This window comes from Phytophthora infestans, genomic scaffold, assembly GCF_000142945.1.
Source record: "Phytophthora infestans T30-4 supercont1.4 genomic scaffold, whole genome shotgun sequence".
NCBI lineage: Eukaryota > Oomycota > Peronosporomycetes > Peronosporales > Peronosporaceae > Phytophthora > Phytophthora infestans.
Genome location: NW_003303755.1, coordinates 768,716 through 785,029, shown reverse-complemented (window position 1 = coordinate 785,029; position 16,314 = coordinate 768,716). Strand labels below are relative to the sequence as shown.

The following is a 16,314-nucleotide window of genomic DNA, read 5'->3' as shown; positions in this document are numbered from 1 at the left end:
AGGAGCGCTTCACAGCGCAATCTTGGGAAGCACTACGCGAATCCGGCAATCCAGTCTACGAGTCCGCCCTCGAATATGAAGATTTTATTTCGGATAAGATCCCAGCTGAGTTGCCAGCTGACCGAGGAGTTCGCCACGAGATCGATCTCGTACCCGGCTCGAAGTATTGTGTGACGCGGCAGTGGCCGCTCCCGCGAGATCAGGTCCAAGCTATCGATGACTTCTTCGAGAGCCGCCGCAAGGCGGGTCATGAGCGTGAGAGCACATCGCCGCACTCCGGCCCGACCTTCTGTGTGAAGAAAGCCACGGGTGGATGGCGCATCGTCCATGCCTTCAACAAGCTGAACGACGCTACCATCCCTGCCCAGACGCCGATTCCTCGGAAGGACATGGTGCTCGAGCACCATGTCGGGTAGTGAGGTCTTCAGCGCCATCGACTTGACTGATGGGTTCTACCAAATCCTCATGAGGCTGAGCGATATACCGCTCACAGCGGTAAGCACTTCCAGTGGTATGCTCCGGGAGTGGCTTGTTATGCCACAAGGCTTGAAGAATGCTCCCGCCACGTTCAATCGCATGGTATCCCATGTGCTGCACCCGCTCCGCGATTTCGCACCGAGCTACTTCGACGACATCTTCGTACACAGTCGCGCTGAGGGAGGCCTCAGCGCGCTTGAAGTCCACTTGAAGCATCTGAGGCAACTCTTTAAAGTGATGCGCGAAAACAAGCTGTGTGCCAACTTTAAGAAGTGCATATTCTGCGCGCCGGAGATTCCGGTGCTTGGCTGCTTTGTGAGCAAGAACGGCGTCCGCGCCGACCCCGAGAAAGTGTCGTCGATATGTGCGTGGCCTACGCCACAGAACCCCGCTGAATTGCGTCAGTGGCTGGGTCTCGCAAATTATCTCCACAAGTACACGAAGAATTACGCCGGATTGATCCAGCCGCTCTCTTCGTTGTTGAAAAAAGATGTGTCGTGGTCGTGGACTTCCGCACATCAAGCAGCCTTCGACTCGGTGAATAAGAGTCTCGCCAAGGACCTAATCCTCGCGCTCCCGGATGACTCGAAGCCTTTTCACGTCGTCTGCGACGCGAGCGATTTCGCCATCGGCTGTGCGCTGATGCAATTCGATGAAGAAGGTCGAGAGCGTGTCGTAAGCTACCAGTCCAGGCAAATGAAGCCGGCGGAGCGCAACTACCCTGTTCACGACAAGGAGCTCCTTGTGATGCGCTACGCTCGGATCAAGTTCAGAGTGTACTTGTTGGGTGAGGATACCTTCGCGGTGTACACCGACCATGCATCGCTGAGGACAGCGATGAAGAGTCCTCATCTCTCCCAGCGGATGGCCCGCTGGCTTTCGTTCTTCTCTGAGTACAACTTCGTTATCCATTACAAACCCGGCAAGAACAACATTCTCGCCGACGCTTTGTCTCGGCGTCCCGACTACGACCCACGCGGTGTATTGGGTCGCCAAGCTTCGCTGGATGAAGACGACGAAGACGAGTGTGCCACGTGCGAGGCGTCAGGTGTCATCCTAACGAGCGTCTCCCCGGTAATGCCACTTCGCCACGAGATCCGAGCTGCTTGAGACCATGACTCGATGAGCTCCATAATCCTGGAGCATCTCCGCTCTCCCAGCGCCGATACACTGGGAGCCCTTTCCCGCTCTGTACGAAACAAAATCCACCGATATCGTCTCGAGGACGAGCTGCTGACGTACAGCATCGACAACTTCGATACCCCACGTGTCGTTGTCCCTAACGACCCCGATCTGCGCCCATGCATTATACATGAGTTTCATGATGCCCCGCTGGGTGCTCAGCTCGGTCGCGAGAAGACGTTTGCCGCTGTGTCACGCGATTTTTATTGGCCCCACCTGTACAAATGGGTACGTAAGTGGGTGCGCACCTGCAAGATCTGCCAGCGCGTGAAACCCGCCTCGTCTTCGCAAGCTCCCCTGCGTCCTCTATCGGTGGCCATTGAGGCCTGGCGCTCGGTGTCGATGGACTTCATCTTCGAACTCCCACCCGACGCTAAAGGACGCTCAGGTGTCTCGGTGTTCGTAGACCGCTTCAGCAAGATGGTCCACCTGATTCCGGTGTCGGATTCGATCACCGCGGCAGATACCGCGGTGGACTTCATCGATGCGGTCTTCTGCCATCATGGTCTTCCTGAATCCATCGTCTCCGACCGCGACCCGCGCTTCACGTCGGCCTTCTGGTCGAAGCTCTTCGAGCTACTGGGCTCGAAGCTGTTGATGTCCACAGCAGCCCATCCGGAAACGGACGGCCAGACGGAGCGCGTAAATCGCGTCCTCGAAGACGTCCTTCGAAGCTACGCGACGTCGTTCTCCAGCTGGAGCTCGTTTCTGCCTCTGGCCGAATTCGAGCTGAACAACGTGGTACACGCGTCGACTGGACTGACGCCCCTCTTCCTTAACAACGCGCGACACCCGCGTGTCCCTGCTCTTCTCGCCGTGGGCCATCCCACAGCGCCGTGTGTCTCCACTCTGGGTGGGGAAGAAGCTGCCGACAAGCCGTCTACTCCAGCTCCGATGTCTCCGGCGGCAACACCGGTACTGAGTCAACCGGTACACACACCGGTTGCTAATGATATCTCGAGTGTATCCCCAGTTCCCACGTCGGTCAACGCAGTGACACGTTCCGCATCGAGCCCACTTGCGCCGGCTAACTACCCGCCGAAGCATGCGGCACGACCAATCGACTCCGCAGTCGTCTCCGACTTTGTACTACAGCGCCAAGCGGTCACCCGCTATGTTCGAGACGCACTGCAGGACGCAGTGGACAAGCAGAAGGAGAACGCTGATAATACTGACCGCAAGAACACGGCCACGTTAACGACAGGCGAGCGAGTGCTCCTGTCGACAGGAGGTATCAGAAACTCTGAGGTTACCAACCTCGGCGCGAACAAACCCGCGCCGCGCTTTATTGGGCCGTTTACGGTGATCAAGACCATTGGTGACGCTTACACACTGGACATTCCTTCGACACTACGGCTACATCCGACGTTCTACGTCGGACATTTAAAGAAATACCATCTGCCCGAGATCCCGGACGCTGATTCGTCCTCGAGTGACGCGGCAACTTTCCAGCGAGATGGTCCTCCTCCTTTGATCTACTCTTCGGGCGCTCAGTGTTGGATCGTTGAGCGAATCGTCGACCACGACTTTCGCCAGTGTCATGGTACCCGTGACGGTCACACTGAAGAGTTTCCACAGGATCGCGCCCTGCGGGACAAGGAACAACACTATCGCATGCGCTGGCTGGGACTCTCCCCAGGTGAGGATACTTAAGAGCCGCGCAGTCGCTTGCAGAAAGACGTTCCCGACATCGTGAACGAATACGAGAAGACACTCACGTTCCGAAGCGTGAGTGAGCCGGGTGTTGATACCCGCGGTGCAGAAGGCGACCAGCCTCCGCGGGTACATGGAGGCGCTCGCCGTGATGATTAAGAAGAAAACTGGAGTCGACGCCGGGATCAAACCGGTGACCAGCTACACGAGAACTCGGCACTGTACCGCTGAGCCACTCGGTGAGTAAGCCGAGTGAGTGAGTGAGTGCGTGAGTGACGCGAGGTTCCACGACGACGAGTGAAACCCCAGCTCGCAGGTCACCTATATTCCGACGTCGTAGTCGCCTGGGTCTACAGGATACTTTTCCGTACGCAGTGCAGTCGCACATCGTCGCTCAGTCAACTGAGTGAAATGGTTGTCGTCCCCGTATTCGCGGTCTCAAATACCTCGTGCGCTGTCTTCGTGATCCTCGTGTCTGCTAGAACATCGTGGACGTTCCACGATGAGCGTATCCCCAAGCACGAGGAAGTCTCCAGTCGGCGCTCAGTCTTTGCGTCTGTGGTGGTCATCGTGCCAGCGTTTCCTTGCAAAAACACTTGCTCGTGCACTTGTCGCGGAGTTTGGTCTCCTTGGGGATCGAACTCACGCGTACTGCGCGTGAGCATGCTCCATTACCCGCTCGGACACGACGTCGCAGAGATTTTGATGCGCTTCAGGACAATTTTAAAGATCCAAGCTTCACTCCACCAGAACCTCACCTGGCGCCTCGAAGCCCACGTGTGTCGACACCAGCGCCAGCGACGGTGGCCTCCGAGCTGTTGTCTGAGATGGCTTCTCGCTCTGCACGCTCGCTGCCGAGCGTGGTGTCTCTTGTTGATACGCCAGTGGCTTGATGTCGTGAGTGTCGCCGATGTCGCCGCTGTCTCCGCCGTTCCAGCCGTCTTCTCCAATGTTCTTCATCAGTGCTTATGTTGCGTAAGTGCAACTTTAAGAGGGGGGGGTAATGTAATGGGCCCCTCCATTACATAAGTAGGTAGATTTCCTTACATAAGTAGGTGCATCAGCACACGACTAGCGTGTGCTGAAATGCTGTCATGCCATTGGCTGATATATGGGGAGCCAGACCCATTATTAGCCAATTGGACTATGACGTGTATTTGAGTGACCAGGGCTGTGGCCTTGGTCCGTAGTAAATAAAGTCAGAGTTAATTTTTACTTAAACCTAAGACTCAGTCGTTCTATTGCGAGCTTCCTCAACACTATAGTGTAAGCAAGTAACGGAGTAAATACCTGGCCCGTTACACATGTCGTACAAGGACGTCACCAATAAAAGAGCCACTGATAATTTTGAGCGTCTGACATCCGACGTTTGTGGCATGGGCAAGTACCTACCTGGAGCTGGTGCGGTACGCTACTTCCAGCTCATACACGACGAAAGATCAAGATATAAGTGGTGTTTTCCTATAAAATGAAAACAACGAAGCTGCGTCTAGCACTAAGCGACTGATATCAGAGCTTTTAGCTCAGGACAAATGATTCAGAAATTTACGAGCGATGGTGGAGAAGAATACATCAACTATGAGTTGAAGTTGTTTCTCGAGATGAACGGAATCAAGTTCATCCCCAAACATCCGTACACGCCCGAAGAGAACGCTTTGGTGGAAACGTTGAGCAGCGTGCTCGTGAATAAGATGCGTGCGGTTATGCACGCTGCTTGCCTGATGTGTTACGACCGGAAGTACTTCAGTATGTGGTGGAGGCTGACAATCTAAGTCCTACAAAAGCTCTTAATGGGGTGACACCTACGGAGAAACTTTCAGGCAAAAGCCCGATGTCACACCGCTGAAAGAATGCGGCTGCGTAGGATATGTGTTCGTTATGAAGGCGATTCGGATGGACAAGCCTGCGGCAAAGGCCGAACCGGTACTGTTTCTCGGATTTCCAAAACGTGGTCACGGTTATCGACTACTGCATCTGCGAACGGGGAAAATGGTAGAAGCCCGTGATGTTCGATTCCGCTAGGACGTGACAGTCGAGCGTACGTACGTCAACGCGTTATTGAAGGATTGGCAGTACTATTATCCGCAAATTACCTACGTTCCACTGCCTGTGGAGTATGTGACAGCGTAGTCGGTGAGAGAGCAAGCTGGGAATGCTGTACGAGATGCAGTAAATCGTGTAGCCAGTGATAGGCAAATGCAGAGTGAACAAAGCACGACTGAGCAGAGCGAGCCTAGAAGTGGCGCGGCGGATTCGGTGGGAGAAGAGGACAATGTACACCAAGAGAGGCTTACTTCGGTGGGAGCTGCAGATTTGTCGAGCACGTAAGAGTCTGGAAGGGATGATGCTGACGAAGACGCAATGCCAATACCAACTGCAGATCAGCTCCGAGTGGGTGCCGGGCTGGTGACGGCCGATACTTCTCCTACAGGGCCGCAACCGAGACGTAACTCAAAGCGTCCACGTGGACTGCGTCGATCAAAACGGAAGCGTGAATCAAATCGACGCCTGCGCGACTACATTATGGCTACTATGACTTCTTTACATGAACTTTCGGCCATCCGGAATATACAGCAGTTGCATTGGCTTCTCCACAGCGAGACAAATTGTGGACAGCCATGAAGCTGAAAATTGAAGCGCATACAATCAATGTCACATGGAGATTGGTGGACAGACCTAAGTACCCATGCAATTTTTTTTTATTTTTTATTTACTGACTTGTGTATGGGTACTGAGAACAAAGCTTGATGAGAAGGGCGAGTGGATCGATACAAAGCTTGTTTAGCTGTAAAAGGATGCTGACAGAAGTATGGAGTGGATTATCTCAAAACGTACTCTCCTGTCGTGCGCAGCGAGACTGTGCGCCCCCTGCTCATTCTATCTCACTTGTTGAAGTTGGATTGCTATCATGTGGACTTCATCACAGCATTCTTGAACGGTGTGTTAGTTGGTGTCCGTATTATTTTCATGGAGCAGCCGGACTACCAGCGGATGAAGAGATACACCAAGAAAAGTCGCAAAATCGCAGAATTTGTGAAGAAGTAGAAGCTACAAGTCCAATATATGTCGACCGAATGCAACATCGCTGACATCTTCACAAAAGCGTTGGGGCCCAACCCGGTTCCAGAGTCTCCGGAAAGCGCTGAACGTTGAAGACGTCACAGCAATTCATGTCAATACTGAGTGCGGTGGGAGTAACAGAAGCTGTAACACGCAGCACTGTGCTGCAAGATGCGCTGTAGATTTAGTCGAAGCCTGGAGACATGAGAGAAGACGAGCTACATGCCATGCATTGGGATACGTATGCTCAAAGGTTTTTTTGCTGTTGAAGGTGCTCTGCATGTCCAACGGTCTCCCTCCTCGTGTATGACACGTACTGTCGAATGATAGGTGAGATAAGAGAAATAATCCATTCTTGTATTTGCTCAGTATTGGAAACTACTGCTTTGCTGTTACTTGTATTCTTTGGTGTCCTCGAGGCAACTACGCTGTAACTGCGCTGCGGAAACTACAGAGCGAGCTTATCCTAGGGTCCACTTTACAGCGGTATTTCGAGATCTTACATCTACATGTATAAATACTTTTTAAAGTACCGGTAGTGGGACTTTCATGTGAATCTCAATCTCCGTTTAAAAAAAGATTGTGGATGTGCAAGTAAAACGACCTAAGCACAAGAGCTCGCTGAAGTGTCCTACCAAACCACGCGTAAAAACATTTTTTGCAAAAGAAAAAGTTTTTAGAAAATCGCGTTTTGAAATATCATAGTCAAACCGCACTTTTTAAAAAATGCATATTTTTTTACTGTTTCAAACCTTTTTGTAAGCTACATATTTAGTCGGCAGGACTTTTTTCCAGCCCACCTACATTTTGTCACAAGTCGCAGACGGCGATTAACTGCTGGTGCGCATGCCGTGAGCATGTCTACACCGCCCAGTTCCGATGACCATGCGGCAGATATCGTAAATCTCATGGACATCCCTGTAGCGTCGCCCGCCCCGATTTTACGCCTTAAAACACTCGCGCATATCCGTCGCGCTGCTACGGAACGCAAGCGCTCCAAAAAGACCAGAGCGCTCGAGGAACGTTTGTCGTATGGCAAGGACGAGCTGAAGCGACTGCAGAAGCTGAAGCGACGACGGTCAAACAACGGACTGCCGGTCTCCACGACGTCGTTTCCCGATCTGATGGATAATTTGCCGCAGCTACAGGAGATGGATGAAGAATTCCACGTAAACAAAAATCTCCGCGTACCGTGCGAATGCCGGTCCTGCAAGCATCTGAAACGCTGGAGCTTCACTCTGCAGCCCTATCGCTGCACAAGTAGCTTATGTAAGATAGCATTTGAGTCGTTCACGGACATGTACGAGCACCAGCTGGAGGTGCACGGAGGCCTCGACCCGAGATCGAATCGTGTAGTGAACGACACATTTCGTCAGCAGCGAGGTATTTTGGCCTACCCACCCCCTACAGTATATGCGGCGCAGCAATTAATGATTCCTAGTCGTCCGCCTACCCCGTGGAAGTCGATGGAGGAGCTGGATAAAGAGGCCAAGGTCGTGCGTAAGAAGCTGATGGACTACAATCAGAATTTTTACGAAACCCCCTTCAAGCTGTTCGACATGGGGTACAAGCTGGTAAAGAGGAACGGGTGGAAGGAGGTGCAATGGCAGTATCAAATTGCGATGGAGCACTTTTACTCCGCGTTCAAGTTCCCGGCTTCGAGTCGCCGATTCCGTGACTGTTGTCCATCGGTTGAACGAGGCAGAAATTGGCTGGTAAGCGGCATGGAGAGGGGTTGTTAATTTTGCGATAGAATGGTGTTTTATCTCACTTTATTCCGGTTTCTGTTGCGAATGTAGACAGCGACAGAACGGGAAGACGCTCGAGTGCTTTACCCGTTTAGTCTTGGGGACAAGATCGACGTCGAGCCTGAATTTGTGCTGATCGACACGAAACGTGACCAGGAATTGCAAGAAAAGCTCATCGAGATAAGTGGTGACTCTGGTGACGAAGATTTGCCCACTAGAGGCAAACGTGGCCGGAAAAAGAAGCTCACCAAAACGAGTAATAGTATCAAGATGAAGGCACCCGAAGATGATGACGACGGCCACAAACTGACAGCTTCTGGAGGCTGTGAAGTCACTTCTACCAGTGACAGTAAAAACTTTGATTTTGACTGCGATAGCGACGTAACTGTCAAGTCGGAAACCGATAGCGAGCACGAGTTGAAGGGCTCTCTACCTGCCGACGCAAGTGATAGTGACAGCAGCAGTGACAGCAATAGTGAAGAGGAGCTCCAAGTCAAAACCTCTAGAAATGGCATCGACGAAACTGTCAGTGACAGTGACTGTAGTAGTGACGACGAGGTCGACCCGAGAGCTTCTAAGAGTGGCAACGACAGCCTTGTCAGCGACAGCAGCAGTGGTGATGAAGTCGAGTTAAAAGCCAGCCCTAGTGCTGTCACTGTTAGCGACAGCGAGAGCAACAGTGATAGTGACAAGGATGAGGATTTAATTCCCTACAAGACCAAGTCTGTTCCGGAAGTGATCTTATCTTCGGAAGACAGCAGCGATAGCGACAGCGATGTGGACGCTAAACTCCCCAAAGACGAATCCAGCCAATTCGTCAGCGACACGGAAAGCGACAGCGACGAAGAACGGAAAGCTCCCACCTCGCAAGACGACATATTTAACCAGCTAGAATAGAGTGCATCCAGAGTGGACACTGAAGTCCTCTTCTACATTTATAAATCATGTACGCCACATCAACTTTCATCACACGTCGCAGTTTGTTTAAGCCGGCAATGACCACCGATCCAGTAGCGCTGCTGCCGACGGATGTCGAGTCCCGCGAGCGAATCCCCGGCAGTCCATTAGTCCCTGGCGGTGTATCGTGGTCCGAAGATGGACGTCTCGCTGTCGTGTCCGACTCAAGCGTTCTTGTCGCCACGTTCCGCAGTCGTGAACTCGAGATGTTCCAGCCTGGGGGCCCGGCTGTATCCAAAGACTTTGTGTTCCTACCAGAACACCCAGTTAACGAGCACGTTCCAGTTGCAATCCCGCCAGTCATCGAGTCTCTTGACTCTGGACTTCCGCGAGCCAGCACCACGTACTTTTTACTCAACGAGGGCGATCGTCACCAGCACAACCCCAAGGAGCTGTCACTGTCCAAGAACACGGGCGCAGCGTTCATCGCTGCTGTGTGGGGACCGCGGGGCTCCGGTCCAAGTAGTTCTTGCGCCTTATTAGCGATCACAGCGTCCTCCAGACTGAGTCTACACTTCCCACCGAGTTTCCACATGAACTGGAATGAGGTCGCTGTGTTTTCCGAGGATCTCTTCAAGTTCTTCGAGAGCAAGAGCTTCCGGTTGGGACCCTCACATGATGAACGACTTAATACACCGCCTCCAAGTACAGCAATGGCTGCACCGCGCGGAGATAAATCCGGCAAGAAGAACAAGAAGAGGAAGATGGACCCAGCAGACGGATATCTCGCGATGAACTCAGTGGCAGAATACACGCACCGATGCGCCATGATGTCGACCTTAACGGTGGCTTGGTCGCCATTCATGGTGACGGCGGATAAACAGAGTACGACGTCGCTTATTGCGTTCTCTGGACGCAAAGTTAGCACCATTTGGGCGTACGCGTACCCTTCCTTTGTAGCAGGACAGCACGTCGAGCCTTTTCTTTCGTCTGCACCCGCTGCGTGGATTGATACGGAGAAGTATGGGTGGGTGTCCACGAGCACGTGGCAGCAGATGCATCGACATGGGACGGCGTACGCAACACGGGGAGACCTTGGCTTGGCGCTAGGTACGTCGGAGGGCAATGTACTGATTGCGACGGTCCCTGTGAGAGTAAGTGCAACTGATGATTCGCCTCAAGAGTTAGCTGTGGATCGCGTTATTGTGTCGCCACATTCTCAACCAGTTTTCGGACTGTGTATGGGAAGTCGGTGGACGTTTTCCAACAGCCCAACAAATGGTCTGATCGTTGCGTCTGGCTCGACGATCTCAGTGTGGAACCTCAAGAAGAAGAAACAAGCGCAGCCCAATGCCAAGTGGAAGGCACACGATGGTAACGTGACTGGACTGGACACGAACTACTTCGGAGACACGATCATCTCAGCTGCTGTGGATGGAACGATCAAAGTCTGGGAGAAGACAACGGGTAAGTTATTGCACTCCAGTGACGCCACTCCGACAGATGATGGAAACTCTGAAGACACCGTGATCTCTACATCGACTACAAGTAAATACCCTGTGTTTGGGCTGGCGATGTCGCCCAGCTCTGCCCAGTTGGCGTGCGTGTTCATTATCCCTCCTGCGTCCCGACCCAATCGAAAGTCACAGGCCGACGTCTCTTACAGTCGAGTATCAAGCTCTCTTGAGTACATTCCGTCGCCGTGGGTGAAAACCCCAGACCAGCTTGTGGACGTCGTGTGCAGGATTCTAGACGAGAGTCAGTCGGTGAGTAGCTTCATGGATGTGGTGTGGTTCTGCTATAACGACAATGCAGCGGTCATGTCACTCAACGGATCCACAGACTTGGCAATTCCTGCCTTGTTGAACAAGATAAACGGCGAGCCAAGCGACAGTGAAGTACTCGCACGTCAGCCGATATATCTACATCTCTGTGAAGAGCTGGAGAAGCGCTACTACGAGTCCACACAGGCTTCGAGCTCCACAGCAAACGGCGGCAGGCCTCCCATTCCACTGTATCTACAGGCGTCGCTGTTGCTGCGCAGTGCAATAACACCGGCAGAGCACCAAATAGCCGCTCAAAATGCAGCGCTGGCAAAGATTCGACGCACCTTGAGTGTATACTGGGCGGAGCGCTGCTTAACGGCGCTTGTGGCGGCATCTAAGAAGGCAGAAAAGTCACTTCGAGACTATCTTGAAAGCTCCACGTCTGAGAAGACCAGCGCACTGGTGATGGCCGATTTCCTCAGTGTTCAAGACCCCTTAGCCCAACGTAGTGAAGCACTTGTTACGCACATCTACGACCAACTAGATTCGCCGGTTCACGTTGCCACATGGATCGCACACGTGAAGACAAAGGCGAACGCAAGTACTGAGGACCAGCCAGCTGAAGAGCCTGCTGTGGCCGGTGCAGTGTATACGCCGCCATCACGAGAAACGTGCTTCATTTGCGAGAAGAGTGTTCCATTCGGAGAACTTGAGATTGTCTGCGGGTCTGGCCATACTCTGGAGAGATGCTTCCTCTCATTCTGCTGCATTTCGGCCATGGACGTGTGGAAGTGTATGGGCTGTGGGGTGTCAGCGTCTGAAATCGACTTGTCCAGTGGCACATCCCCATTTTATTTATTGGACTTGGAGGAACGTGACGACAAGGAAATCGCTACTCCCGCTGCTTCGAGGATGAAGATCATTTGTCGTCTGTGTGGCAGCTACTGTAGCTTCTCGAAATATTGAAATGTAGGATGTCAATGCTGTTCAGTAGTGAATAAAGCTGGGGTTTCGTGTGTATTCACTGTCAATGTACGGGTCTGTTGTCTACCCGTTCTCCTTTTCATTCGTGTCTCTACTACCTCTCACGTGTTCCAGTTTACGAGCACTTTTCCGTGTTGCTACGACCGAAGTTCTGCGTCCAGTAATGCTTGTACGTGGAGCTCTCGCTGTACGCGTAACCACAGCCGAACATGGTGAACTTTTTGCGCAAAATATTGTCACGGTGGCGAGGAGAGTTCATCCACGCCGTCATCACTTCCTGCACCGTCGTGTGTCCAGCAGCGACGTTTTCACCGGAGGCGGTGCGGTTGTAGCCTGCACGCTGGATCCGCTGCGACATCTTAGAACCATCGGAGCCGGTGTGGCTCATGTAATCCTTGGCAGCCATGTCATTCGAGTGGCCCTGGGCGGCGTTCTGCAGCTTTGTGTTCATGCACAGCGGAGATATTCCTTTGGCAGTACGTTCCCGGTTCACAGCATTGAGTAGCTCAGTCTGGAATCCGTTGGGCGGGTATGCTGCCTGCAGGTATCGGTGGTTGACGCCGTGGGTGATGTTTTCGAGGTCCTCAAAAATGCCCTGACCGATGATCGGGGCAGGTGTCTCGAGGTCCTCAAAGATGGCATCACCAATAATCGGCGTCGGGATAGAAACATTAGCGACCAACTTGACTCCAACTGCTGTCGAGTAGCCGAGCAGCGTCGCAACCAGAACGAGGATGAGTGCAAAGTTTGACATGTCTTCAGATAGAGGAGTCGGTGAAAGGCGACAAAATGAAGAATGGGCCAGCCTTGAGTTCCGAATCGGGAAAGTACGTTAAGAAGTCTGTCCTAGAGTAAATGTACGAACGCTCCATTCTATAGTACGCTGTAAAATCCATAGTAGACCTGCAAAGCTTGGTGAGCGTTAGGTAGCATAGGGGGACTGCCCATTGGAACGACGAATGTCCGAATGGAATCGTCGATCGCTGTTGTTTCCGGTGTGGTCTCAGCAATGAGTGGGTCCTTTCGGGGTCAAATAAACACTCCTGCCCTAGTGAGCTCTCGGGTATTAATGGTGGTATGAAATACATGTAGCTGCATCCGTATTCAGGATCCAAAAGAATAATTGCTTTCAAATTTTCCACATTTAACGCGTTTTTAATCAAAGAATAATTACTATAATACATGTAGCTATAAGGTTTGATAAACACAATTTCTCTCGACCACCGACTATGTACATGTATTGGCATCGCTGCAGCGTCGATAAAGTGATGACAAGGAGGAAACTTTGGCTCGAAAAAAATCCTGTCTGTCAATACAATATCAAAAAATATAAATTATGTTATTGACAAAACGAAACAGACAGGATTTTTTTCGAGTATCCGGATAGGTTTCTTTCATTTTCAGTGAGATTACCAATGTTCAGTTGTCCGACAACATGTCGCCTCAATCGGAATTCTGTGCCGGTACGTGGAGGAGACCTGAAACTCGCTCTGTGAACTTGTTAAGCATAATCGAAGTTTGAGCAGATAAAGCGTTTACCAGCACTCGAGCAGCCTGTTACGCCCCCAGTGGTTGAAGGCGTCGATCACGAAATATTGGAAGCTGGTCTCTACCACGCAGAGACGAGGCGAGCATTGATGAAATTAAATTTGCGTATCATGCGGTGAAAAAGTAAAATAATAATGATGCTCAACATGTATTACATGTATTGGAAAAAGAGCTGATCAATTCACACTTTAAATTGCTGTGTACCAATTTATTTGTGCACGAGTGTATACATCTCTTCGTTATTCTTATCCCGTCTAAATTTACTCTCTCCCATACTTCGAAGTTCCTCATAGTGCGTAGCTGTGATATTCACCGCAGTTTTACATCCGAACGAGCGGATTTATTGGCGACGGCACACGCGGCAAATATGCAGCTAGTGCTTTCACCCGACCCGTACGACAGCGCTCGATTTGACGTCGAGTATCAAGCAGATCATTTTGACAGTCCCAAGGCTTGTAGAGGTCTTGAAATTCCCATCCGAACCGCTCTCGATAAGCTTTGGCACGACGAAAAGCATGCGTCAGATATGAAGGAGATCACGGTCGCCGTAATCTCCTTCGGCATCTTCGTCGCTGCGATGTTTCTGCACATTCCAAACTACCAACATGTACCGTATTTGAGATCTCCTACTTCAGAGTGATCTCCTAATTCAGACTGCCCTCCAACCAATCACATATCGAGAATGGAACACTAGATCTCCTAATTCAGAGTACAAAAAACATACTTTCCACCAACACGTTTGCGTGCCAGCCGGCTGATATTTCGTGGAACAAGCCATTAAAAGACAAAATGCGGAAAAATTGGGTGGAGAACATGTTGAAACAACTACGCGCTTCAACTTCGACGCTTCCGTTTAAGATAAAAGCACCTACACGGCAGCAATTAATAGGTTGGACGAAGAATTCGTGGAATGCGTTGTCTCGCAAAACGGTTAGAAGCGGATTTGAGAAAGCAAAAATGGTATCCATTGAGCCTACTGAAAACTTAGAGGCTGGAACGGAGCTTTCCGACAGTGAACCTGATTGGGAGCTGCTACGACGGCTGCTGGAAGAAGTGCCCGTAGTGCGCCATGCTGTGGATACGCGTCACGGCATAGAAAACTTCGTAGCTCCCGAAGAAGAACTTGATAACTAAATTGTTTTGTTTAAATAAAACGTGATAGAGATGCGTCGGTACGTGTACAGATCTTGTGTATTTTGCAACAATACAACTTCAAAAATATTGGGTCTGAAGTAGGAGATCTCAAATACGGTACAACCAAAACAATGCTATGTCTCCAGGATCCGGACGATCGGAAAGAGTTCCAGTTAAGTTCAGAGACATCGAGACCGTGTCCGACACTTTCGACTGGTTCAACGATTCTTTTGTTCCGCACGTTTTCGTCACGAAAGACTACAATGGAAAAACACTTCCAGAAGATGAATGGGGTCGCATTGGCTCGCTAAATAAAGTCCTTGGTGGAGTTACCTTCAAATTGACGAGCATGGAGCCGGACGCATGCAGTGTACCCGATTTTCTTGAAAATTTATACCCGAATTGCTACGACGAATCAACTACAAGGACCGAAGAGTTACTCATTACATTTGATACTAATTCCGCGGAAGCAAAAGGCGAATGGAGATTGGCTTACGTTGGCTACGCAGCAATTGTTGATCACGATCATAACGATAAACGGTGAGTTGCCAGCTTACGCGATCACGAAGCTCCAGCTTGATTTCAACCCTGGTGGATACATCGAGCCCAGCTCTTCGACAACGTCAACGTTGCTTGATCAGTTCCCGGACGCAACTACAATTGCACTGGACGTTCTTGTACTGCTGTGGCTCTTCCCCTGGACGTTAATATCAGCTTTGCTTTCCGTGGTGGCGCGTCATAGAACTATGGATCGAGAATCATTAAGTCGGCATCTTAATGAGCTGCTTAGACATGCAGGGATGGCGATTAACTTTTGGGCATTTCCAGACGGTTGGTTTGCCATCGACGCACTGAGGGGGCCTATTGTGTACGCGTATTACATCACCGTTTTCATTGCACAGGCTTCTATGACCAACTCTGTCTTCCGAACTAAACTTTTAGCATTACGAGAGGCTGGTCAAAGCGGAGATGACGTCAAGGCAACGCTCTCCTCGGTTACCGAATCTTTCGAGCATATCGCAAGTCTTACGGTATTGATTCGCCTACTCGTTACGGCTGCAGTATTCGTGCTGGGACTACGCGGTCTAAATACCTTTAGGGATCACGTCGGGTTGAGTATTCTTACACGTACGATCGCTAGTGCAGTGCGGTCTTTCCGAACCTTCTCGGTCATTTTTGCAGTCATCTTTGTGGCATTCGCTTCGACTGGAACAGTTTTATTCGGGAACAGCGTCGACGAATTCTCGTCGTTGCTTCAGTCAACCAAGACCTGCGTCAACATGCTTTTTAACAATTTCGATGTCAGGACTATCGACCAGATTGACTATTCTGTCGCGTACTACTGGAGCTACATGTCTTTGATGACCTTTGTGCTCCTGAACATCGTCTTGGCGATTGTGGTTGACGCGTACAAGAAGAAAAAAGACAAGAAGGATAAAAGCAAGTGCTGGCTGTTTCGTCGAGTGCTCGATCATGGTAATCATCCTCCTTGGTCTCTGACGATTTTGGTCCCGCTCAAAAATAATCGTTTGGTCACGTGGTCTAATCAAACTTGACCTCGGCGATGGATAACACTTGGTGTTCTTGTCAGCTCTGCGACTGCTACCTCCGTTAGTGCAGGCCCCCTCAGACTTATGCAATTGAGATCTAATAGTACTACGCAACCGCCAGAGATTTGTATCGTAAATTATTTACTGTTTGAATAAGTGCAACTAACCCGGTAAGTATGCTGATAGCAAGTACAACTGTGCCGGTAGCGATTAGTATCGTTGGTGCTTTCACTAGTTCTGCCGGCAGACATCGCTGGCGGCTCGACTAACATCTTGATAACAAGTATGTGCCTAATACTGTCATGGAAAAGTATA

The 16,314-nt window shown here is 50.9% G+C and overlaps 3 protein-coding genes across 3 annotated transcripts; 2 read left to right on the top strand and 1 right to left on the bottom strand.

The window, feature by feature from the left end:
- Positions 1 to 9,115: 9,115 nt before the first annotated feature.
- On the top strand, positions 9,116 to 11,749 carry PITG_03176 (uncharacterized protein; the record flags this gene model as incomplete). Its single annotated transcript, XM_002906216.1, has 2 exons — positions 9,116 to 10,488; positions 10,567 to 11,749. The coding sequence occupies 2 exons, from the start codon at positions 9,116 to 9,118 to the stop codon at positions 11,747 to 11,749; spliced, it is 2,556 nt and encodes an 851-aa protein (XP_002906262.1).
- A 133-nt stretch (positions 11,750 to 11,882) lies between these two features.
- On the bottom strand, positions 11,883 to 12,521 carry PITG_03175 (SCP-like extracellular protein; the record flags this gene model as incomplete). The annotated part of the gene is made up of 1 exon (XM_002906215.1): positions 11,883 to 12,521. One exon carries the CDS (start codon positions 12,519 to 12,521, stop codon positions 11,883 to 11,885), a length of 639 nt encoding a protein of 212 aa, XP_002906261.1.
- A 2,064-nt stretch (positions 12,522 to 14,585) lies between these two features.
- On the top strand, positions 14,586 to 15,949 carry PITG_03174 (uncharacterized protein; the record flags this gene model as incomplete). Its single annotated transcript, XM_002906214.1, has 4 exons — positions 14,586 to 14,777; positions 14,920 to 15,336; positions 15,430 to 15,819; positions 15,875 to 15,949. The coding sequence occupies 4 exons, from the start codon at positions 14,586 to 14,588 to the stop codon at positions 15,947 to 15,949; spliced, it is 1,074 nt and encodes a 357-aa protein (XP_002906260.1).
- Between the last annotated feature and the right edge of the window lie 365 nt (positions 15,950 to 16,314).